The sequence below is a fragment of the Crocuta crocuta genome, unplaced genomic scaffold (genome assembly GCF_008692635.1).
Source record: "Crocuta crocuta isolate KB4526 unplaced genomic scaffold, BGI_CrCroc_1.0 scaffold181, whole genome shotgun sequence".
NCBI lineage: Eukaryota > Metazoa > Chordata > Mammalia > Carnivora > Hyaenidae > Crocuta > Crocuta crocuta.
In genome coordinates, this window is record NW_027527952.1 from 631,596 (window position 1) to 658,582 (window position 26,987).

The window sequence follows — 26,987 nt, forward strand, 5'->3', positions numbered from 1 at the left end:
ATAATTTCTTTGTTTTCTTGCTTTTGTTTTTTTTTTTTTTTTAGGGGCAGGAGAGGGTTTCTACATTATTTCTGCATTTTTTGTCCTTTTAGCCTGAAGACCAATGCTATTGAAAATGAGTTCCTGTGGTTGTGTGTGTGTTCAAATGATCTAATGTGACCTATGACCATTTTTCATTGTCATGCATATTCTAAGTAATGATTAGCTACACTTTAGAGTTTGAAGTCTGTTTTCGAAGTTTAAAGTCAGGATCTGAGTAACCCCGTTTCCTGCTTGTGTGGCTTCCTGGAGGATCCACCAACTGATAATATTTTCTTGGCTTTTGTGGTGCACTCTGAATATGCCTCAGCAAAATGCAGCAATGTGACGCTCTCCCACCCATTCTACAGCAGTTCGCAGAAACTTAAATGGAAATTCATTTAGGATTTCTTTTCATGGTAGAGGTGAAGGCGGGATCACAAATTGGTATGCCTTTTTAAAATTTTTCAAAAAATATGCTATCCTCAGTAACATATAATGACATTAATAGTAAACAAAACAAGCAAAAACAGCTGTCTTTACTAAGAGCTCATCATTTGCTAGGCACTGGATGGAGAGTTTAAAAAACAAATTTTTTAATGATTATTTATTTTTGAGAGGTGGGGAAGGGGCAGAGAGAGAGGGAGATACAGAAACCAAAGCAGGCTCCAGGCTCCAAGCTGTCAGCACACAGCCCAACCCAGGGCTCCAACCCACGAACTGTGAAATCATGACCTGAGCTGAAATCCAGCGCTTAACTGAGCCACCCAGGCTCCCCTGTGTGAAAAGTTTTATATGCACTGTCTGGTCACGATGAGGTAGATTTATATATTGTATCTACTTCACAGGTGAAGAAGTGGTGGCTGATTTAGGATGTGGAGCGTGCTCAAGGTCACTGAGCTATTCAAACCCTAAGCGTTGAGGCACTATGAAACACTGTTGGTCTTGCTCAGTATGTGGATTTTTCAGTTTAAAAAAATCCATGTACATTAGCACTGGCTTTCTTCTGCTACCCCATCACCCCCTAAAATAGTCCTTCTTTTTAGGATTCTCCTATAGGTAGATAAAAACCAATGTTGAATGTTCTCTAAAATTCTAGTACAAAATGAAATATGTATGTATATTTGTACATGTGTGTACTTATATGTATACGTATTTACTAATCTACCATGTAATCCATCTATTTGCGTATCTTCTCAGTAGCCTGCATTCAAGCGTCTTGCTTTGAACCAATCCAGAACTCATATTTATTAACTCAACTGGTCTTTATTGATCTCCCATTATATATATGTTATTGTTAGGTAGAAAGGTGAAACCAAGAGCAGTTTGTCAATTCAGCTGATTATTATTGAGTCACAACCATGTGCTGGGCACTCTTCTGATTACTGGGGAATAGCACAGTGAATAAAACAGACAGATTCCCTACTCTTAGGGACAAGGACAGATATACCATACAGCAAGTAAAGCTGATGCTTCAAGGACCCTCACAATGCACACCACTTTCCATGTGTTCACACAGCCTGCTATGCAAAAGTTGAGGTCACTGTTTCTTTTGTACCCAATGTAATACATTTCAACAAAGATATCAGCAAAAGAACTGGTTGAGAAAAGTCACTAAGTCAAAGAGTTTCTGTATTAATCCCTGTAAAGAACTGTCAAGGGAACTTGAAATATTATAGCTCCTGTTTGATCCTGGAAGACAGTCCTAAACGTTTACATGACATTATGAATAGGAGATATGGAAATGAAGGGAAATTTTCTTAACTATATGTAGTAATTTTTTTTTTAATTCAACTTACTGGAGCACCTGGGTGGCTCAGTGAGGTCAGTGTCCAACTCTCTGTTTCAGTTCAGATCATAATTTCACAGTTCACGGGTTCGAGCCCCACGTCAGCCTCCAGCAGAGAGCCTGCTTGGGATTCTCTCTCTCTCCTCTTTCTCTGCCCCTCCCCTGCTCATGCTCTCTGTTTCTCAAAATAAATAAATGTTAATAATAATAATAAACCTAAAAAAATAAAATTCAACTTACCATGCCAAAAAATATTGAATACATTTAGACAATATAATTTTATAAAATTGTTGAAGTGAAGAGGTAATTAAAAGATAAAGAGCCAAAAACTATAGGAAAAGGGTGTTACAGAAGTATGTCAGGCAATCAGCAAAAATGTGTATTATTTTTTCAGATTTTTCAGCTTTTAAAAATATGTAATTTCCTAGGATTGTTTTCTCATTCTTATTAAGTATTTAATACCTGAATTCAGTTTCATAATTTTATCATTTTTTTCCTTAAAAAGTCACTCTGCCCTGAATTGTAGAAGTTTCAGTTCCAACAAAACTTAGATCTCCCCATACAGATTCCAATGAGGGAGGCAGACAAATAAAAAAGATAGATTTCCAACATGTGAGGTAGTGATGCATTATTAAAAATACAGCAGAGTAAGGGAGATAGAAAATGCTGGGCAGGGGTGGGAAACGGGCATGTATTATTTCACACGGGGCTCTGTGTTAGTTATCTATTACTATAGAACACATTACCACAGGCAATGGCTTCAAATAATATACATTTATTATCTTACAGTTTCTGTGGGTCAGGAACTTGGGCCTGGCCTCACTGGGGTCCTCTGCTTCAGGGTATCTCATAAAGCTGCGTTCAAGGTGTGGATCAGGCCTGGGGCTTCATCTGAATGCCTACCTGAGGAGAGATCCACTTCTGCCCACTTTGGTTGTTGGCAGGATTCATTTTCTCTTGGGCTGTTAGGCTGAGGGCCTCAGTTCCTCACTAGCTTTCATTGGAGGCTGCCCAGAGTTCCTCGCCCTGTGGGTCTCTGCTTCATCAAAGATAAAGAAGGAGTTGCATCTGTTAGCAAGACAGAAGTTACAGTCTTATGTAATGTAGTCGCAGAAGTGATATATCCTAGGGCATTCCATTCTGTTTTGAATCTTCACTTTTATTGGTTTGAAGTCACAGGGGAGAGGATCACACAAAGACATGAATAACAGGAGAGGTGTATCACTGGAGGTCACCTGACTACCACAGGTAGTGAGGAAAGACAGCTCTGATAGACTGATGTTTGATGAAACACAAAGGCAGTAAGAGTGAACGTGACAATTTCTGGGAAAAGAATATTCCATGCAGAGGGAACTATGCAAGAGGCTAGAAGTCAGCATGTGTTGAAGGAAAAGCCAGAGTCCAGCTGAGTGAGCTGAAGGAATACGACAGGAGGTGAGATCAGACAGGTGGAGAGGGAATGATGTCACAGCTCTCCAGGAGGAGCTCACACAGGAGGCTGGTGGAGTAACTTTTCAAGGCAGTCCACCACAGTAAGAAATACAAATCGCGAGTATCAAGGGAGTTAGAAGAAGGGTGTATGTAGGCATGCATTGGAGAGGAAGACCAGAACCAAAGTTTATAGAGAAGTGGCCTGTGAATAGAGATTTAATAGAGGAAATATTCACTTCAGTTATGCCTGTTGTTTCCATACATTGCCTCAGGATATGTGAGGCATATCTTGTTACTGAGCAAGTTATTCAGCAGGCATTGACTTGCTAAAAATGCTATTCTGTGAGAGAGGGCGAAGGAGGATTTCTCCTTTCACACAGAAGGAATTTAAGAATAAAATGTGAAAATAGAAAATGAATAGAGGATTGGGCATTCCCATTCCTCTAGGCCACTAGGAGACAGTGAGTCTGCCAGATGGCAACTCACTCTCCTCATCTTTATGAAAAAAAGAGAATCCATTGAGTTCTCAGGAAGTACTAAGTCATAATAAGTGAATTTAAGAAGAACTTACGGTAGACTTTTGAAGATGTTTATTGCCTGCAAGATCAAAAAATGTGAAAGGGCCTCAAAATCATCTACGTGCCACAGCAGTCCAAGGCTTGATGCAGTTATTTTGTCAGGGAAAAACTTTGAATTTTTTTTCAAACAAAATGTGAGCTTAAAAGATATAAGTGGAATTAGTATATATCTCTCCTGTATTTAGAAATGCACATACATGGACTGGCAGAATTACCGTTCAAACTCAGAAGAGTAAATGAAAAATCTTTAGTATAATCTTTCTCCCTGTCTTATTTTGCTGGGCCAGCCATTAACAAAATATCACAGACTGGGTGGCTTTAACAACAGAAATTTATTTTTCTCACAGTTCTGGTCACCCAAGATCAAGGAGCCATCAGAGTTGGTTTGTGGTGAGACCTCCTTTCTGACGTGTGGCCTGCCGCCTTCGTGTGTCCTCACACGGCCTTACCTCTGGGAGCACATGGAGAGAGAACTGTCTGGTACTCTTCCTTTATGTGGACACCAGTCCTGTCAGAGTAGGGTTCCACCTTATGACCTCTTTTAACCTTAATTATCTCCTTAAAGGCCCTATTTTTAAATATAATCACACTAGGACTTAGGATTTCAATAGAGGAACTTGGGGATTGCAATTCATCCATAACACCCCTTTAGCCTTAATAATATATTAATGGACTTATCTCTGGCCATGGAAGTGATGCACATATTTCTTTAATATGAGTACAGAGTAGTTGTCAAATAAATGATACATGCATATACTATTTGTTTTCAAAAAAAAAAAAGTAGACACAAGCCATTAGGCAGGGAAGTATTACCTAGATGTTAGCCAGAGTCTCTCTGCTTCTAAAAATTGTGATAAGACTCCTTCAAATCCCTATTCCACTCTTGTAGGAAAATACAATGCTCTCCCAAGATTTTTCTGAACTCCCAGGAGGTATTCATTTTCATTGTCATTCAACCTCCAACTTCCTGACTGTGGAGTTTTTGTTCTCCAATCTGTCAGGGCTAGAACTTATTTTGCCCTATGTACAAGCTAATACATTAGCCTATTACTGTTTCATTGATGCTGACAGATGACACGAGATTCCTGAGTTGGAGACAAGGACTTTATTACTCACCATATAACAAGCAGCATGCTCATGAACATGTTAATATCAGTAACACTTTTGCTTCCCCATGAAGTCTCATGGAGAGTATGTGAAGGTGTCCAAATGGACGCTGGTGTACACGCTAAGTTGCACAGTTCCTCTGTGCACAGAGGAACCTGTATTTTACAAAAAGAAGTCAGCAAGCCTTTTCTTTGTCCTGGAGGAAGATATATCAAGGCTGTTCACTATACACATACATAACCCTGAAAAATGGACCAGGTAAACAGCAGTCAGGATCTTACATTCTTGACATACCTCTTGTATGAAGTTGAATGGTCGTCCCCAAAAGGTATGTCCTCATTCCCAAAACTCCACGAATATTACCTTGTTTGGATAGAGGATCTTTGAAGATTGCTTTTCAGAGACTGTTGGTAGAAACGTGAATGTTGAAACCACTTCTGGTGAAGTTCTCAGAAGGAAATGAGGAACCCACTATCAGAAACTAGAGGGAAGGTAATCCTCATTACATAGTGGCATAAAATTTATGATGTGTCCTCCAGTTGTGTAGAAAGAGGAACTTTCAAGCAATGAATATACTGTTTAGCTGAGGAGAGTTCCTAGCAAAATGTTGAAGGTGCAGCCTGCTTTTTCCTTAATGAATGTAGTAAAATGCAAGAGGAAAGAAACTACTCAACAAAATAGAACAGTACTTAATGATATGAGACTCTCTCAGCCTATCTAGGTTACAAAAATAAAAGCTAATATTAGGAGACTCATTGTTAAGAAAGTGTTGCTCTAAAGAGAAGGCCGAGGGTGTGGTTGAAAATTTTTGCAGAACACAGTAGGCATGTGATTCACAGATCCTCTCAACCATCTCAGCAGAGGCAAGGGATAGAGGTGGAGTTATCCAGGAGAGATCTGTGGAGAGCTCTCTTGTGTAATAGCCTAGATCCCCAGGAGGTACACAGGGGACCCATAAGCTTTTAGGAATGTTGTTTCAGCAGAAATGCTGTCACCTTGGACTGAAGGGGATAAAGAAGCAGAGGCCAGTAGAACCGTTGTAGGCCAGAGGAGGGTGCTTTGAGCAACAGAGGATTATTTTCAGGTCTTGAAACCTAATGGAATTTGACCCGCTATGTTAAACTTTCTTGGTACCTGTGACCCTTCATGCCTTCTAATTTCTTCTTTTCGAAATGGAAATGTCTGTCACATACCTATCACACCACTCTATTTTATTTTTTTAATATAATTTATTGTCAAGTTAGCTAACATAAAGTGTATAGAGTATACTCTTGGTTTCAGAGGTAGATTCCTGTGGTTCATCACTTATGTATAACACCCAGTGCTCATCCCAACAGGTGCCCTCTTCAATGCCCATTACCCATTTTCCCCTCTCCCTATACCCCCCCCCCAATCAACCCTCAGTTTGTTCTCTGTATTTAAGAGTCTCTTATGGTTTGCCTCTTCTCTGTTTGAAACTATTTTTCCCCTTTGCTTCACCCATGGTCTTTTGTTAAGTTTATCAAGTTCCACATATGAGTGAAAACATATGATATCTGTCTTTTTCTGACTGACTTATTTCACTTACCATAATACCCTCTAGTTCCATCCACATTGCTGCAAATGGCAGGACTTCATTCTTTCTCATTGCCAAGTAGTATTCCATTGTATATATAAACCACATCTTTATCCATTCATCAGTGGGTGGACATTTGGGCTCTTTCCATAATTTGGCTATTGTTGATAGTGCTGCTGTAAACATTGGGATACATGTGCCTCTATTCATCAGCACTCCTGTATCCTTTGGATAAATTTCTAGTTGTGCTATTGCTGGGTCATAGGGTAGTTCTATTGTTAATTTTTTGAGGAAACTCCACACTGTTTTCCAGAGTGGCTGCACCAGTTTGCATCCCACTAACAGTGCAAGACAGTTCCCATTTTTCCATATCCTCACCAACATCTTTTGTTTCCTGAGTTGTTAATTTTAGCCATGCTGACTGGTGTAAGGTGGTATCTCAGTGTGGTTTTGATTTGTATTTCCCTGATGATAAGTGATATTGAGCATCTTTTCATGTGTCTATTGGGCATCTGGATGTCTTTTTTGGAAGAGTGTCTGTTCACGTCTTCTGCCCATTTCTTCACTGGATTATTTGTTTTTTGGGTGTTCAGTTTGTTAAGCTCTTTGTAGATTTTGGATACTAATCCTTTATCCAATATGTCATTTGCAAATATCTTCTCCTATTCTGTCAATTGCCTTTTAGTTTTGTTGATTGTTTCCTTTGCTGTACAGAAACTTTTTTTAAATATTTTTATTTATTTCTAGGAGAGAGAGAGAGACAGCGTGAGCAAGGGAGGGTCAGAGAGAGAGGGAGATACAGACTCTGAAATAGGCTCCAGGCTCTGAACTGGCAGTCAGCACAGAGCCCAACGCGGGGCTCGAACCGACGAACCGTGAGATCATGACCTAAGCAAAAGTTGGATGCTTAACCGACTAAGCCACCCAGCCACCCCATGTGCAGAAGCTTTTTATCTTGATGAGGTCCCAGTAGTTCATTTTTGCTTTTATTCCCCTTGTCTTTGGAGACATTTCAAGCAAGAAGTTGCTGCGGCTGAGGTCAGAGAGGTTGTTGCCTGTTTTCTTCTCTAGGGTTTTGACAGTTTCTGTCTCACACTTAGGTCTTTCATCCATTTTGAGTTTATTTTTGTATATACACCACTGTATTTTAGAAGCAACTCATTTTCAAGTTTCATAGACCCACAGATGGAGAGAAATTTTGTCCCGGGACAAATCACACCTGGAGACTCACCTGCACCTGATTTAGATGAGAGCGTTTCTCCTGGACTATCAAGGCCGGTTTCCTGGGAACCATTGTTGTTCCCTAAGTGTGTTGCCCCGCGTCTTGGTGACTGCTTGACCTTCCATTGCCCTGCAATGCCTGCCTCACTGTCCTTTGCCGTTGCTCCTGCCAGTCTTCTGCAGCCTCTGAGAAGAATCAGTTTTTATACTTATATATAAAATGATTAATTTGGATTTTATTTTTTATTGACATGCAATTGACATAAAATATGTTACTTTCAGGTGTACAACATAATGATTCTATATATGTAGATATTGTGACATGATCACCACAATAAGTATAGTTAACATCCATCACCAACACAAATGCAGAGGTTTTTCTTAGGACAAGAACTTTTAAGATCTACTTCCTTAGCAACTTTTAACTATACAACACAGTGTTACTAACTGTACTCATCATGCTGTACCTTGCATCTTCATGACCTATTTATTTTACAACTGGGAGAGTTTATATGTTTTCTTTTCAATTAATTTGTTTATTTTGAGAGAGACAGAGATAGTGTGAGTGGGGGAGGATCAGAATGAGAGGAGACAGAGAATCCCTAGTGAGCTCCTCCCTGCCAGTGCAGAGCCTGACAAGGGGCTTGAACTCAACAAAAGTATGAGATCATGATCTGAGCCGAAACCAAGAGTTGGATGAGCCAAGAGGTGCCCCAAATTCTTATGCTCTTGTTTACTGTTTAACAGAGACACTGGCCCCCTAAAATGCCAACGTACATCTGCAGGAATGGGTCAGAATGTAATCTAATCACCCTAGTTAAAAACGCCCCACTCTTCCCAAATCTACCTCATTCTTTTGGCCTTGATTCTCTTCTCTTAACATGAATTTCTTCTCTGATATTACCCTGGACCTTTCTGCAAATGAAAACATTCCATGAAAAGCCTGCTCCGCCAGCCCTTAGATATGCTTAAACTATGCATTGGCCACACAAATTAGACCCTCCTTCTGCCGTCTTTTACTATAAATATATGTCATTAATCTCTTACGATGATATTTTGGAAGTCAATAAACTTTCTCTGCCAAATTTTTGGGGGTGAGTATAGAATGACCTGTTTTGTTTTATGCATTATTCTCTGCTCTTCTTTTCAAAAGATTTTGTTCCTATTTGAGCCTCACTACATTTTGGGACCAAAACTGGGTTAATTATATCTGATCCCTAAACATATATTTCTCTTTTGAATTATCCTGTAATTTACAATCGGTTTCCAAAAAAAAAGTGGGAGGATGAGTTTCATATTTGCTGAGATGAATTCTTAAATTATTAAGGTTTCCCCAAAAGCTATTTCACAGATGAGCAAGAATTCTCCAGGCAGAAAGTTCTCTAAAGATTTTTTAAATGAAAAAAAAAAAAAAAAAAGAATTCTGCATTAATCAAGTTGTGCTTATCTAACTGGTTTGCCTTAGTGTATTTAAAGGGCAACAATCCAGGTTATAATCAAAGATGATTGTGGACATAGTGAAGATTGGTTAGACATTCAGGGCATACAGGACTTATATTTGCAGTAAATTTTAGTGAGATTGACTGAAATACTTGGACTTCATTATTGTTAACTAATGCACATCAAGGTCACTCTTAATAAATATTTTGAGTTTGTTGCACTATTGTTGCATTCACAGGCATTCACCTAAGGAAAAGGAGGGAAGATTTACACTTTTGGTAATAATATGCCCCTGGCAGGGCCAAGTTCAATAAAACTCAGTACATTTAATGTAGAACTGGAAATGTATAAGTTAGTGAAATAATCTGTGACTTTCTGTGCCAATTTTTTTAATTACATACTCTTATTCTTCACATCTCTATACTACTGAGCAGGATATTGTTTGTGCCTGGGATGACCTTTGCCTTCCATTTTATGTAGTAAGTTTCAGCTCATCCTTCAAGGTCCAAATTAATTGCCTCCTCTTCTGTGAAGCCTTCAAGCTTAGATTTACCCTCTTATCAACTTTTCATTCAGAGTTCTTTATAGTTCTCTGAAATTTAATACTCATCCTTTTATGATGTATTAGTTTTTTACTCTTATTACCAGAATGAAGCTTAATGACAGCAGGGGTATTGTCTGTTTTGTTCATTGTTATATCCCCAGGACCTAGAAAATTCCTGGCACAAAGGAGTTGGATCAATATGTTGTGAATGATTCATTTATTAGTAAATATAGACATATAGGCATGGTTGTGGGGGAAGGGAATATAATGAACCAAATATGGTTGTTATTTTCCATATTATTCAATTAAGTTATGAGATAGACATAGAAACATATTTCTATACAAATTGGACTTTAAAGAAGGAATAGATATTAGATTAGACAGAATACTTACATTAAGTTTATAAGCTAATTCTCATAGGCTAAGTGTGAAATGATGACATAGATAGTGAGTTGTAAATATTTATTTGAAGAGAAATAAGTATAATGAATTGAGAGTGTCCAGATTTATCAAAAGAGGCACGGTCTTGGAGGGAGAATTGAATTAGCAGGAAAGAAGCGATTTGGGATCAATGGGATAAGGGATGGTGACGGAAAATGACATATTTTGTGAGAAAATGAGCAGACCATTGATGAAAGAAGTTCTGGACAGTAAGGCTGAGAAAATGAGCCAGGCCACGACGTCGTGCTCAGCCACCAGTTGTGTGACATTGGGCAGGAATGGCATCTAGCTTTATTTATACAATGGTAATACTAGCTTCATTTTGCTTTTTCACGAGGTTTCTTGGGGCATCAAATGAATAAAAATGATTCCGAAAGAAGTAAGCAGACATAATCATTAAGAAATAGTATGATACAAATTGGAATACACATTATGGTGTAAATAATAGAGGAAAGAATGTTGGAAGGAAATATATTCAAATTTACTGCACTTGAATTAAAATGCTATGACTATGAGTGAGCTTTCTTCCCCTAATTTTCTCTATATTCCAGATTATCATTGAAGAGCATATATTAATCAAAAATTCATTTCATTCAGCAAATATTATACTAGGTGCTGAGAAAAATAGGAGTGAATAAAATAAATAAGATCTGAGCTCTCAAGGAGTTTAGGTCTTACAAGCAGAGACAGACACAAAACAATGCAGACACATAAGATCATTTCAGATAACTAGTGCTATGATAGTAGTCTATTGATGGAGTAGGATGTTGCTGATAGATAGAGGAGTCAGGGGAAGTCTCTCTGAAGAGAGCAGAGACCTGTTTGACAAAGCCTAAATAATAAACAGATTAGATGCTGAGTTGGGAAGAAAATGTTGCAGACAGTGGGTCAAGCAGCTGCAAAGACCATAAGCAGAATGAGCTGCTTGTGCTCAAAGGAAATCCAGTGTGGCTGGAACATAGTGAGCAAGGAGGATGGTGAAAGTGAATCCAGATACATAAGATCATGAATGACCTATGAAATCATGGGAAGAAAGCTGAATTTTATTGTCAGTGCACAGATAAGACATTGGGGTATTTCTCTAACAAAGCAAACAAGAATACACAATAGGAAAAAGGCAGTCTCTTCAACAAGTGTTGGGAAAACTGAATGGCAACATGCGAAAGAATGAAACTAGACCATTTTCTTACACCATACACAAAAATAAACCCAAAATGGATTAAAGACCTAAATGTGAAACCTGAAACCATAAAATTCCTAGAAGAAAACATAAGTAATAATCTATTTGACATTGCTGTGGATATATTTTATAGATAAGTCTCCTCTGGCAATAGAAACAAAAGCAAATTAAACTATTGGGATTTAATCAGAATACAAAGCTTCTGCATACTGAATGAACCATCCACAAAACAAAAAGACAACCCACTGAATAGGAGAAGATATTTACAAATGATATATCAAATAAGGGATTAATATTCAAAATATTAAAGTACTTATACAACTCAACACCAAAAAAATCCAATTAAAAAAGGGCAGAAGACACGAACAGATATTTCTACAAAGAACACATCCAGATGGTCAACAGACACCTCAAAAGATTATCAACATCACTAATCATCAGGGAAACACACACACACACACACACACACACACACAAAACTGAACCCAAAACCACAACGAGCTATCACCTCACACCTGTTAGAATGGCATTAATTAAAAAACAAAAAAACAAAAACAAACAAAAAAATGCAAGAAAAAACAAGTCTTGGCATAGATGTGGAAAAGAAGGATCCCTCATGCACTGTTGGTGGGAATGTAATTTGGTGCAGCCACTGTGGAAAACAGTACAGAGTTTCCTCAAAAGCTTAAAGATAGACTTAACCATTTGATCCAGTCATTCCACTACTGGTATTTAACCAAAGAATACAAAAACACTAATTCAAAAAGATATGTACCCCAATGTTTACTGCAGTATTATTTACAATAGCCAAGATATAGAAGCACCCCAAGTGTCCATCAGTAGATGAATGGATAAAGATGTAGTGTGTGTGTGTGTGTGTGTGTGTGTGTGTGTGTGTGTGTGTAAAATATTACTGTGGAATATTATTCAGCCATAGAAAAGAATTATATCTTGCCATTTGCAACAACATGGTTGGACCTACAGGGTATAATGCTAAGTGAAACAGACTAGTCAGAGAAAGACAAATACCATATGATTTTGCTCATGTGTGGAATTGAAGTAATAAAACAAATGAACAAAGAGAAAAAGAGACAAACAGAAAAACAGACTCCTAAACACAGAGAACAAGCTGCTGGTTGCCAAACAAGAGGTAGGCAAAGTGGGTGAGGGGATGAATGAAATAGATACAAAGGATTAAAAGTACACTTATCATGATGAGTGATGTGTATAATTGTTAAATCATTATACTGTACACCTGAAACTAATATAACATTGTGTGTTAACCAAACTTGAGGCTTAATTAATTAATAAAAGACAGTGGGATATTTTAAGTAGAGAGATGGAATTATCTGATTTATGTTTTTGAACAATATTTTATACATGTATGTATGTATGTATGTACATATATGTATATGTAATACACATATAGAAATATAGATATAATATATATATACAGAAATTGAAATTTAACTGCTAGATGATAAAATGAATTCCAGTGTGATTTCATGTCATTATATGATGTGCTGATGTCTAATTGATAGGTCTAATTCGTTAAAATGAGGTCATTATGGTCATATGTGGCCTTTCCAGCATAAGACATTTGACATCATTTCCTGAAGATTTTACTAGTATATTAGAACATTGGTAACATTTTCAAATAGTGTTTGTCTCATTCTGCACAGTGGGATGAAGACAAACACCAGTATTGTTGATTGAAGACCCCAGCATTCTGTATGTCTATTCCAGTTCCCTCCTTAATTTGCTATGTTATTCTCTTTTGCATTTTATTTCCTGAAAAATAAGAAAGAGCAGTGGTGCATATGAAAAATAGATGTTAAAGAGGAAAATCTGCAACTGTAGGGCTGTGTAGATTTTGCTACAGAGTATTTCAAAGTTACTTTTTGTCCTTCTCTTCCTGGCAGACCGTATTTTTAAGAAATAATAGGTTGAGCTCTCTTGAATGAACAAGAGACAGTAGAACAGCTGTGGCACATAGAGAAGCACATGAATTACTTTAAGTTCCCAAAGTTATGTCACTGACCTCGTAGTTCCTTCGGTGCACTCTGCATGTGCTGCTCTCGGAAGTGTGCAGGCACAGTGGAAGAGCAAGCCCTTTTCCTCCAGCCTTCCAGGGAAACAATAGATTGATGAAATACTGTGTACTTTCATTGCTACCCAGAAAGTGGGTTATTCTTTCATGAAAACACATATTAATGGAACTTGGATGTCAGTTTAAAGAGTCCACTCTGCCTTCAGTGTCTGCAAAAATAAACAGATCTCACACAGGATGAAGCATACTCCCACTCCTATAGAAGGTTAATATCCACACAGCCTTCTCCCTCCAGAATGAAGGACTGACAGCTATCGAGCCTACTCTTTCCCCTCGTTACCTTTCCATCACAAACAAGGTTTTTCAAAAAAAGTCTAGCAAGGCTTTATCCTATCAACGTCTTTGTTGTTTTTGAAAATGATTGTTGTTTCTTGGGCATTCAGAAAGCCGCATCAAAACCCAAAACCACTTTGGACAGTTCTCACTGGAATAAAAGAGATAGGACACCATTCTCTACATTTTCATCCTCAAAAATGATCTCTTCTGAAAATAAATGATACTATTTTCAAGGAGCTGTGATTTTTCCTCCTTCTTGGAGGTAACCAGCAGTGCTTTTCCAACGGACATTTCATATAAAGCCTGTGTCAAAATCTTCTTGGGAATTCAGGAGAAAAAGTAGATAACCCTCAGCCCCTTGAACAGCTTAGAGTTATTTAACAGTCCCTAGAGGTAATAAGTGGTTTAAGAATTCAAGCTGTTGAATCAGACGGCTCTGTGTCCAAATCCTGCCCTCACCCTTATTTCTTTCCACCTGTGAAACACACTTCTCTCCAGGAACCTTAGAAATTTCTGCAAAATAAATATAATACTAACAGTCATATCCTAGGGTTGTCTTGAGGATTAATGGGGTAATTAATCATGCATATAAAGTATTTAGCCTGGGTGGCACCTGGGTGGCTCAGTCGGTTAAGCATCCGACTTCAGCTCAGGTCATGATCTCACAGTTCATGCGTTCAAGCCCCCACATTAGGCTCTGAGCTGACAGCCTGGAGCCTGGATCCTACTTTGGATTCTGGGTCTTCTACTCTCTCTGCCCCTCCCTGCTCATGCTCTGTCTCTTTCTCTCTTTCTCTCTCTCACAAATAAATAAAACATTTTTTAAAAATTTTAAGTATTTAGCATGGTACCCAAGTTCCAAATAAGTACTTAAAAAGCAGTAGCTTTTTAGTGTTCTTGGTAAACACTAATAAGGGGAATAATTATTATATAAAGTTTTTTTTGAAGTGGCCTTTGAGAATATTACAAACCTATATTCACAAATTATAAATATGGACTATGTTTTCATTTTTCTTAATAGGCATTTTAAAATGTTGTATGGCATACAATATCGGTCTCCTAGGAGCAAAGATATTTTCCGGTCCTTCAAGTGAACAGTTTGGCTATGCTGTGCAGCAGTTTATAAATCCAAAAGGCAACTGGTAAGATCATTCTCTTTATGGTTTCAATAAAAATGCTAAATAAATTTAATGTTTGACTCCAACTGCTTGTTCATATTGGTACATGAATATATTATTAATGGATAGTCTTCAAATACCCAAATAAATAAAGGATCTTTCCTTGAGAGTTGATAACTTTCAGATTGATGATTGATAATTAATGAGATGGTACAATGGTACTGTTAAAAAACTAGATAGAAAACTTCCCCTAAGTATTCCATAGTAAATTTATAATAGCAGTTACCTTTCTCTAGTGCATTTGCAGTGTTCATTTTTGCTTAAGTGCTCCCAATTTTTTATTGCTGTGTAATGGTTACATTTTTTATTTAATTTAATTTTTTAAATTTTATTTTGTTTTTGTTTTGTTTTGTTTTATTTATTTTATAGTTTATTATCAAGGTGGTTTCCATATAACACCCAGTGCTCATCCCAGCAAGTGCCCTTCTCCATGCCCATTACCCCTTTTCCCCTCTCCCCTACTCTGATCGGTATTTAAGAATCTCTTATGGTTTGCCTCCCTCCCTGCCTCCCTCTCCTTAACTGTTTTTTTTCTCCTTCCCCTCCCCCATGGTCCTCTAGTAAGTTTCTCCTGTTCCACTTATGAGTGAAAACATATGGTATCTGTCCTTCTCTGACTTATTTCCCTTAGCATAACACCCTCGAGTTCCATCCACATTACTACAAATGGCCAGATTTCATTCTTTCTCNTCGCTGAGTGTAATTTCATGTGTCTGTTGGCCATCTGGATGTCCTCTTTGGAGAAGTGTCTGTTCACGTCTTCTGCCCATTTCTTCACTGGATTATTTGTTTTTCAGGTGTGGAGTTTGGTGAGTTCCTTATAGATTTTGGATACTAGCCCTTTATCTGATATGTCATTTGCAACTATCTTTTCCCATTCAGTCGGTTGCCTATTAGTTTTATGGATTGTTTCCTTTGCCGTGCAGAAGCTTTTTATCTTGATGAGGTCCCAGTAGTTCATTTTTGCTCTTGATTCCCTTGCCTTTGGAGATGTGTCAAATAAGAAATTGCTGCGGCTGAGGTCAAGGAGGTTGTTTCCTGCTTTCTCCTCTATGGTTTTGATGGTTTCCTGTCTCACATTCAAGTCCTTCATCCATTTGAGTTTATTTTTGTGTATAGTATAAGAAAGAGGTCTGGTTTCATTCTTTTGTGTTATGGTTACATTTAAACCATGGTTATATTTATATCAACTACCTTCATAGATATGGAAATATATACCATCACTGCTGGTTTAAGTTTCCCTTAAAAATAATGAAAATCAATGCAGGGGAAATCAGATGATTCTGAAAGTTGTCTTTAGGTAGAAGAACTATAGCTCCTCCCTTGCCAGTCTTGATGTCCACTGGTCACAAGAGTCCCGCCATTAGAGCCTTATCTCCCTGTTGCTGCAGAAGGTTCCAGACTTACCCTGGAGCTTCCTTTAGATCCTTTAGAGTTCTTTCCCATGATTGAATGGCTATTTTTGGCTAATCAAATAGAAGCTATAATTAATAATCATTTTTTCTGTGTGAACTTTAAGTTTGATGCTCAAAAATTGAATTCTAAGAAACATTTAGAATCCAAATTGTTACATTTTCAAACATTCCCATCTGTGTGATAGGGAAACAAAGTTTAATTGCCACTCGAGAGGGTACTGTCTCAAAAGGTATCTTGGAGGAAATGAATCATGAGGTGGGTCTTAAGTGGAAGAGGTGAATAGTCAGGACAAAAGCATTAACTAATATGAGGAGACTTGGAAAGCAATGTATGTTGCATTTTCTCAGACATCCCAAAGGATAAGAACAGTCTGGTTGAAAACCCAAAAAGCAGCAATTATTATCATTTGGGATATGAGAGTGCATCTGTAACAGTTATCTTATTATGCTTTCATAACCATATACTGTGGTTGTAGGCTAGACAGATGTTGTAGTTGGTATAATTTGACCTTGGAATCTAGCAGATGACCCACAATTTTACATATCCAGCCCCAATTCTTCCCTGAGCTGTGGACACACATAACAAACCTCACTACATTAATGCCTAGTAGACATACCAGACTTAACATATCAAACTTAAACAAATACCTGATTTTCTGCACCAGCCGATGAGACCAAAAATCCTGACTCCTCTCTTTCTGCCACCACTCCATATCTCATTCATTAGCCAGTACTGTTGATGCCACCACCAAAATACATGTGATAACAGACCATTGGTTTCCCGCATCTTCCCTGTGGCCCCTGCTCAAAGCCAACATGAGCCCTTGTAGGTACTGCAGCAACTGCTTCTCAGCGCGCCTCCTGCTTCCCTTCTTACCCCTGTGAACTATCAGATACATGATTCTAATAATGTCACTGCCTAGATTAAAACCCTCTGTGGCTTCCTATTGCAATTATATGATATTATAATTCCTTAAAGGATTGTCCATGATCTGGTCTGTCTGCCCGTCCTGTCTCATGTTTTACCCCCTCACCCTTATGCCCCATGAATTCTGTCTTTTGTCTGTCCCTTGAACACACTAAGCTCATCACCGCTTCAAAGCTTCTGCCCATGCTTTTTTCCCAGAAGGAGCAGTCTTCCCAGGATCTTCACTTGGCTGGTGGGTTCTCAATTTTCAGTCTCAGCTCAGATGTCTCCTCTTTATAGAGACCTTTCAGAGCACGTCCACATAAATGAGCACTTCAGCACACCTCCCAGCTACTCTCCTGCCTTCCATGCCAATTTCTCTTCTGTATAGTAGTTATTACTATCTAAACTCACCTTTATTTGTTTATACTCCCATTGTTTCTCTTTTGCCCTGTTTCTGAGTATGAGCACATTGTTTTTGTTCAGTGGTGTGTCTGGAACCCAAACTGGTGACTATTTGACACCAATCAATAATTGTTTGCTGAATGACTGAATGAAAGTTCCATTTCCAAATTATTCACTTGAGGTACTCCGCAAAGTGAATCATAGTAGTTTGACTTAAGTCTGAACTGAATGAGACCTTTGGGGGAACTCTGATGTTTTGCTTCATAAGTATGACCTTGCTGAGGACAATCTGCCAGCAAGCTTGAGGTTGTTCTCTTTAAGTGAAAGTTTTTCTGAGACAAGATAAGTCTAAGAGAAAGAGATACCATCAGTAGTAGATGCTATTAGAGACAATAAGCCTATGAATGATTGGAAGGCAACTCAACCACTGGCCACACTGCAGGTTGGAAGTTGAACAAGACCAACAGGGAAAAAATGTTGACTGGAATCTAGCAGGCAGAGTCCTGGGAAAGTGAGAAGCAGCCACAGCCCCCTTCTCCCTCCATGAGTCTCTCTGAGCATACAAAGCATTGCTAAAAGACAAATGTATTAGCAGCTTATGGTGAGATTCTGGTGCTGTTAGGGTTATGTCCAGACCAAGGACACTATACATTCCTAAGTCCTACTGTGGCCTTCTCATGACATTTCTGAAAGATGGATAAACACAGGACTATGGCTATTGGGAAAAAAAGGTACCACTCTATTATTGACTGGGCTAGAGCTTTTAACTCCAGTGTAGAGCTTTCTGGTAAGAAGTAATGATAGGCTTATCAAAGCCTTACTTCCCTCAAGCCTGTCTGAAACCAGCTGGTAAGAGCATACCCCAGAGCACAGGAAGAAGAGAAGAGAGGGTTTAGAGAGACTAAATCCAGTTGCAGTGCAAAGCTGGAAGGAGAGAGAACAAAAGCTGGCCTAGAATGCCAGTCTGTTCTGGCCTTGTTGAAGCAAAGAAGCAGAAGAAGCCAAGTCGTGGACATGATCTGTTAATCCACCACAGGCTGGACACTGTGTGAAGTGCCGAGTTGAGAACATGGGAATTACCTTTAAGAGGTGTGGAGTAGAGCCATAGAAAAAGATCGATTTGCAGAGCGGGCAGCCATGAGTAATGTCAGAGACGTAATAAGGGCCAACCCCGTGTGGTTAATAATGTCAATGTTAGTTCAGTGTCACTGATGGTGTTAACTTACTATTAAGGGCTCGTTTTCTCCTCACAAAGCCTGAGACACTCGAGGGCAAGATTCGCTCCTGGTCCCTCTCTCATCAGCCTGCCATAGGAGGCAGGGCTGTGACAGAAACCATGTGGTGGTGTTTCCCACTGCCGTGCCCGAGGGGGCCACGGTTAGGACAAGCGCGCTCACAGCACTCGGGCTCAAGGAAAATAATACGAAACTTGGAATCCAGAATTGCCTATTTGTTTTGACGATTGGCATGGTGCCCTTCTCCACTCCTAATTTATGACAACTGTACAGACATTATGGAAGTAGCAGATGTGGAAAGGACTGTTTAAACATTAACTTGCCTCCTGATACTAGTCAAGTTAACTTTGGGCACAGAAAGTGGGATTAGTGTGAATTCCTTTAATAACTGGGAGTCTTTTTCCTCTTAGACTTATATAACATACACACAAAACACACAAACATACACACACACACACACACACATCCCTTTATATTCTTTACTATCTTACTGCTTGTTCTGAAGCTGTTGTTTGGGTAGTTTCCCCTCTGCTTTCATTGACTTTCTTTACAGTCTGTGTTGTTGAGCCCCAGCTCTGTCTCTCAGCCCTTTCCTTCCTTCTGACAACTTGCGTAAGCCTCTAGTCTGCGTTTACTTAAATCACACTCCTTATTTTTCAAATACAACCTCAGCTTCCAAATGGCCCATGTTTCTAGCAATTTACAGGCATATTTTACATTGGGATGTACAAGATCTTAACAAAATGGTCTTGATGCTTCTCTAGTTTTATTTATTATACTTTTACTTCACTGTGGGTTTTTACTCTAGAAATAGTGATGATGTGGCGTTGCAAATTCTAGAGCTTCTTGAGCAGTCTCAAATAAGCTGGATAGTTTTTTAAGCAAGGTTACCTCCCAGGCAGAGCAGCAGAGCACCCCTCCATCTGTAAGTAAAGCTGTGGTCTGCTCTCCCTTCAGTGTCTCATGGAGGCCCTCATCCTACACACAGGATGTTTAAATGTGGATTATGCAATTTTTATCAGAAGCAATTACACAAAGGATTGAGATATGTTTAAAATCATTTCCTGGAAACTTGTGGTGATATGCACTGTCTTTGTCTAATCTGAAGGCCTGTCCCATGAATAGTGTGAGCTCATTATATGACTCAAAAACCTTAGAACCCTACAGCCACTTGTGTAACGAGAACTGTCTAGGAATGAGGGGTATTTCCAGTGGGAGACATTTATTCTCCTTTGTAGGCAAGGACTAGTATGTGCTTGTTCCTTAAGAAGAGAAATAAAATGAACATGAGCTATGGCCAATAAAAAATTCCATTTATGTGTGAGCTTATATTATACTTCTAACATTTTAATTAAGAAAAATATTAATAAAGCTCTGTGTGGTATAATTACATGGATAATACTTGTATATAAGAGGTATGGAAGAGAATTTCAGATAAGTAATAAGAAGCATTCAATTCTGTTACAGATATTAAAGATTATGCCGCATATATGTTGGTAATAACAGTACTTGGTATTTACTGGTATTTATAGTATTGAAAAGTACTGAGTACTCTTTCTTTGCCAAATACATAATACTCACAGTCTCTCTAAAAGATTTGTAAAATTATAACTCCTTTTACAAATGAGGGGACTGGGTCTTAGAAAGGTTAAGTAGTTTGCCTGAGATGACAGAGCTAAGAAGTGAAATGCATACAGTAGATAAATGCAAAACAGAGAACAGAGATGAGATGTCCCAAGCATACATATTTTTGTAACTATCCAAGGAGGAGAGTGGCAGGAGCTAATCAGCATTTATGAAAATTATTTAATTATAATTGTCATATAAAAACTTTATAAAGTAAGATCAACTTCATTTACTACTTGGAGTTAAAATTTCTGTTAGTTACAAAATGGGTTGCCTGGATAGAGAAGACAGTTACCATCTGTCTTTTCATTCTCTGATGCACAGGGATTTTCCATACAAGTCAGGAGCCAGAGCACAAGGGTTTTACCTACAGCTTCCCCACCACTAGCTGGGTGACTGAAAAAGTCACACGCCCTCTCTGGAGACAAAGAGAGACCCATCCCTACCAAACCAGAATGTTTTGAGCACCTTGTGAGAGAATAAAAGTAAAGCACTTCACTGGTGAAATAAAATCTGCACATTAGCTTAAAAAAAAGTGAAGTGCTTCAAAAAATAAACCACTATTGGAATAAATCTAACCAAAGAGCTAAAAGACTTATACTCTGAAAATTATAAAACACCGATAAAAGAGCTGAAAATGGAATGGAATGACATTCCATGCTCATGGATTGGAAGAATATTGTTAAAATGTCTATACTTCCCAAAGCAATCTACACATTTAATGCAATACCTATCAGAATACCATCAGCATTCTTCACAGAACAAACAATCCTAAAATTTGTATGGAACCACAAAGACCTCAAATAGCCAAAACAATCCTGAAAAAGAAAAGCAAAGCTGGAGGCATGACAATTCCAGACTTTAAGTTATATTACAAAGCTGTAGTAACCAAAACAGTATGACACTAGCACAAAAATAGACAGATAGATCAATGGAACAGAAAAGAAAACCCAAAAATAAACCCACAACTGTATGGTGAATTAATCTTCAGTAAAGCAGGATAAAGATAGTTTCTTCAACAAATGGTGTTGGGAAAACTGGCCAGCAACATGCAAAAGAAAGAAACTTTCTTACCCTATACACAAAAATAAATTCAAAGTGGGTTAAAGACCTAAATTCAAGACCTGACGCCATAAAAATGCTTGAAGAGAACACACACAGTAACTTCTTGACATCAGCCATAGTAATATCTTTACAGATATGTCTCCTGAGGCCAGGGAAACAAAAATAAACTATTGAAATTTATCAAAATAAAAAGCTTCTGCATAGTGAAGGAAACAATTTTAAAAAACTAAAAGGTAACCTATGAAATGGGGAAAAATATTTGCAAATGACATATTCAGTAAAGGGTTTGTGTGCAAAATATATAAAGAACTTATAAAACTTAACACCCAACAAACAAGTCAATTAAAAAGTAGACATAAGATCTGAACAGACAATTCCCCAAAGACATACAGGTGGCCAACATACACATGAAAAGATGTTCATCATCACTTACTATCAGGGAAATACAAATCAAAACTGCAATGAGATATTACCTCACACCTGTAAGAATAGCTAAAATCAACAACACAAGAAATAACAGACGTTGGCAAGGATGTGGAGAAAGGGGAGCTCTCTTGCACTCTTGGTAGGAATGAAAACTGGTGCAGCCACTGTGGAAAACAGTATGGATGTTCCTCAAAAAGTAAAAAATAGAACTGCCCTATGAACCAGCAGTCGCACTACCTTGGGCATTTACCCAAATAATACAAAAACACAAATTCCAAGAGATGTATGTACTCTATGTTTATTGCAGCATTATTTATAATAGCCAAGATATAGAAGCAACCCAAGTGTCCATCTGTTGATGAATGGATAAAGAAGATGTGGTATATATACACAATGGAATATTATTCAGTCATAAAAAGAATGAAATCTTGCCATTTACACCAACATGGATGGAGTATAATGCTAAGTGAAATAACTCAGAGAAAGATTAATACCATATGATTTCAACCATTGAGGAATTGAAGAAACTAAACAAAGGGGGGAAAAGAGAGAGAGAAGGAGGCAAACTAAGAAACAGACTCTTAACTATAGAGAACAAACTGATGGTTACCAGAGGGGAGGTGGATGGAGGATGGGTTAAAAAGGTGATGGGAATTAAGAAGTGCACTTTTTGAGATGAGCACCAGGTGTTGTATGGAAATTTGAAGCACTATATTGTACACCTAAAACTAATATTCCATTGTATGTTAACTAATTGGACTTAAAATAAAACCTAAGGGGCTCCTGAGTGGCTCAGTTAAGCATCTGACTCTTGGTTTCAGCGCAGATCATGATGTCGTGGTTTTGTGAGTTCAAGTCCCACATCAGGCTCCACGTTGGCAGTGCAGAACCTGCTTGGGATTCTCTGTTTCCCTGTCTCTCTGCGCCTCCCCCACTCATGCTGTCTCTCTTTCTCAAATAAATAAATAAACTTTAAAATATAAAATAGGGGCACGTGGGTGGCTGAGTTGGTTGAGTGTCCAACATCAGCTCAGGTCATGATCTCACAGTCTGTGAGTTCAAGACCTGCATCGGGCTGTGCTGAGAGCTCAGAGCCCGGAGCCTGCTTCAGACTTTGTGTCTCCCTCTCTTTCTGCACCTCGTCTAGTTGCACTCTATCTCTGTCTCTCTCTCTTTTAGATAAATAAATAAATATTAAATAAATAAAACTAAACCTTAAAAAACAGAAATAAACTATGTCCACTGTTTAAGAAAGATAAATCATATCCACTGGGGAAAAAAACCCAACTAAACCACTATGTATATGTGAGCTACTTCTCTTAGCACTGTGTAAAAATACATGGGAAGAAAATCAGGATTTTTAATAACAAGTTTTTCCCTACCTCTCTCCACTGCCTGTTTCTCAACAGTTTCTCATCTGTCATCAATTAGCTTCCATGCATATTGGATTAGCTTCAGTCCATTTCTTCTTCTTCTTGGCCAAGAATGCTATTCTGATCCCTTTTCCAAAATAATCATGTCTTTGTCTTTCATTGTGGCCTTTAAATATTAGCCAATATCATCCTTTATGCCTTTTTCCAAAGATAAAATTCTCTTGCCATTACGTTAGCCTGGCAGTGCCATTTAACATGCTTACTTTGTTTATTCACAGGGTTTGCCTTTATTTTAAACCCACGAATATATATTGCTTTCTGTTCTTCATTAGATTTTATTTTCACTAACTTGTAACTTGCTCCAATTTTTGATTCTGGAAAGCACAAGAAGCCCAACTGTAACAGTCTTATATTTTTAAGTATAAAAATTTATTGTTAATATTGTTATAAATAAATATGGTATTGCCATCACTCAACACGACTGATATGGATGTGACTGACATGTCTTTTGTCAACAAGGACTTTCTCTAGGTGGCCACTAGGGACAGAATAAATCAGCAACAAAGTACCTAAAAAGAACCCCATGGACCACTCTGGTGTTGATCTACCTACATTTGTACACCATAATTGTTCATTTCTTTTCCATGTTAATATAATCTTTACGGCTAAACTGTTTTCCATAGTTTGTGTTACTTATCATAAATAGAATCTATAGTAGAAAAGGCATTTTAAATATCCCTGCTCTGACTTGCTTCTCCCTTCCCCCAATCTGGACACAAATTTGTGCATATACCTACAAACAAACACATACACTCCCATCTTTTGTGACTTACACAGGGGATAGATGTGCTGCTCTCAAATATCTGGAGATCTGCAGTGATCTGGGAAAATTCTCCATGCCTCACTAGCTTGTTTTATAATTTAAAGCTTTCCTCTATGTTAATGCCTGAATGTCTGTTCCTGGAACATTCATTTACAAAGGTAAATGGGGCTTACACCTGCGCACCTTCCTGGTGGCCAGTTGTCTGAAACTTTTCCATCAGTCTAGCTCCATCTGAAGAGGGATTAAGGGAAATGCTAAGTGGCACAGGTTGGAACTGTATGTTATTTTGTTTACAGCCAATAGGATGGGCAAACAATGAGTACCTGTCCTCTGGAGGAGTTCTAAACAGAACTTACCATGATAGATAGAATCATGGGTTTGGAATGAAAGGTGCAGTTCTAGACTTTGTTGCCAAGTAGACACTGAGACTTGATTTTTCACAGGAAGACAGGAATAGTTGTTAACACTTGACTTCTCTGGAAATTTACAAGCATCAAAAGAGATTGTGTACATAAAAAGTACTTTATAAACTGTAAAGCAGTTCGTAAATGTTGCTTTTCCAAATTTCTCATTGATAAAACAATCCTCTGCCAAAGGTTCTCCCTTTCAACAAGAACCTTGTTGAAAGGTACTATCTCATGGGCTTTGATTTATAAAAAATATGGTGGTCTTAAGACAATTTCTTTCCTTCCAAGAAAGTGGAATATATGTCATCACAAGGCTTTAAATGGAATATATCAGCTTTTGATTTTAACTTTAGGAAAACCGCATGTTGTATGAGTCAGTGTAACAGAATCAGCTTTTATTGATTCATTTGTTTCCAGTGTAAAAGCTAATTTCCAGGCTTTTTATGAAACAAAACAATACACTTAAGATGTTTTAGCAATAATGAGGTTGGTGGACTTTGCATCAGGGAACTGAGAGACCTTGAGCATTTAGCCATTCCACTATTTGAGGAAGCAATCTGGCAGCCAACGGAGTCTGAGGTAGCATAATAAAGTTTAGAAACTAATATTGCCTTTCAACACATGCCAAAGGGTTTAACTAGTAAATTTATAACAGCATTTCCCAACCAGGAGCTAAAATGAACTCTCTTTACCTGTCTTCCTCCTTCCCAGAGACTTGAAGTCTTCACAGGTGACTTCTTTCCATCATAAAACTCCTTTTACCTTACACGCAGGAAGCAAAAAGCTACACAGAACTCACCAGACCTCTTATGTTGTCAGTGGCTTGAAACTAAACCATGTAAGGAATAATATTTATGTTTATATGCTGTATATTGATAGACTTTGAAATTTCTTACATTAATATATTATATACAATAGGCTTCTATTCCCAGGTAAATATCCCCTTGGATGTCTGATAGACATCTCAAACTTAAAATGCCTCATACTGAACTCTTAAGCTCACCTTATCTCAAAATCTTGCTCTACTAATAGTAGCCCCCTTATCTAATCATGACTAATTGGTTCCTTTTAGTTTCTTAGCAGAGAAAACCTGGAATCATCCTTGATTATTTGTGTATGGGGTGAGAAAGAGAGAGAGAGAGAAAAAGAAAGTGTGTGTGTGTGTGTGTGTGTATGTGTGTGTGTTATGTTTTAAAACTACCTCTCAAGGGGCGCCTGGGTGGCTCAGTCAGTTAAGCATCTGACTTCAGCTCAGGTCATGATCTCACGGTTCATGGGTTTGAGCCCTGCATCAGGCTCTGTGCTGACAGCTAGCTCAGAGCCTGGAGCCTGCTTCAGATTCTATCTCACTCTCTCTCTGACCCTCCCCTGCTCATGCTGTCTCTCTCTCTCTCTCTCTCAGAAATAAATAAGACATTAAAAAAGAAATTAAAAAAAATAAAACTAACCTCTCAAGAAATCCTGCTGGCCCTACTTTCAAAATATATAAAAAATAAGATCACTTCTCCCTGTGGGAGCCCCTCATCTCCTCTTGCCTGAATTTTGCATTTGTTTCCAAAATGCTTCACCTTCTTCACCTTTCCCCAGGGAAATCATGCTTAAGAGAGCAGCCTTCAAAACCCTCCTAAAATATGTCAGATCATATCATTACTGTGCTGAAAAACCTCCGATGGCTTTCTCAGGTCACTCAGAGGCAAGGCCAAGTTCTTACAATTTCATACCAGTTTTATGGGATCTGGCCCTATGACCCATCTGACCACATCTCCTCTTACATTCTTCCTTATCACAGTAGTCTAGCCACAGGGCCCTTGCTTTTGCTGTTCCCACAGCCTGGATTATTTTTCCTCCAGAATCCTATGGTTTACTTCTTTATCTCCTTCAAGTCTTTGCTTAAATGACACTTTCTCAGTGAGGCCTCCCTGACCATTCTAATAAAGATTACAACACCTTCCACCCCACACTCATTTGATAGGGTCCCCTCCCTGAGGAGAAAACAAGAACTTTCAAAGCAACCTGGCTACATGCATACGTGACAACATCCCTCACAACCTTGTAACATGAGACCACTTAATCAGAATGCATGTTTGTGTGTTACCATATATGGAAACAAAGAAATAGAAAATGTATAAAAAAACTACACCACATGGCATTCAGGGCTCAGTTCTTCGGGTACAAACCCAACTGAGCAGTGCCAGCACAAATAAAGTTGCTTTATGGAAAGAAAAGCTTTGGTGTCAACTCTCTGTGTGAGAATCCTGCTACACTCCTAACTCTCCTGCTCATTTTTTTCCACAGAGCACTGATCACCATCATGATATGTTTTATTTACTTATTAAATTTGTTGCCTATCTTTTCCCACTAGAATGTAAGTTCCACAAGACCAGAAATTTTTGACTGACGTATTCACTGATGTACCCCCAGTGCCTAGAATCAAGTC

The 26,987-nt window shown here is 38.3% G+C and overlaps 1 protein-coding gene across 1 annotated transcript in view; it reads left to right on the plus strand.

Moving 5' to 3' along the window:
* Positions 1-26,987, plus strand: part of ITGA2 (integrin subunit alpha 2) — a 105,948-nt gene that overhangs the window by 13,894 nt on the left and 65,067 nt on the right. The window contains exon 2 of the mRNA XM_077752501.1: positions 14,712-14,832. Within this exon, the coding sequence (XP_077608627.1) occupies positions 14,712-14,832 (121 nt within the window). The remainder of the gene's footprint in view (positions 1-14,711; positions 14,833-26,987) is intronic.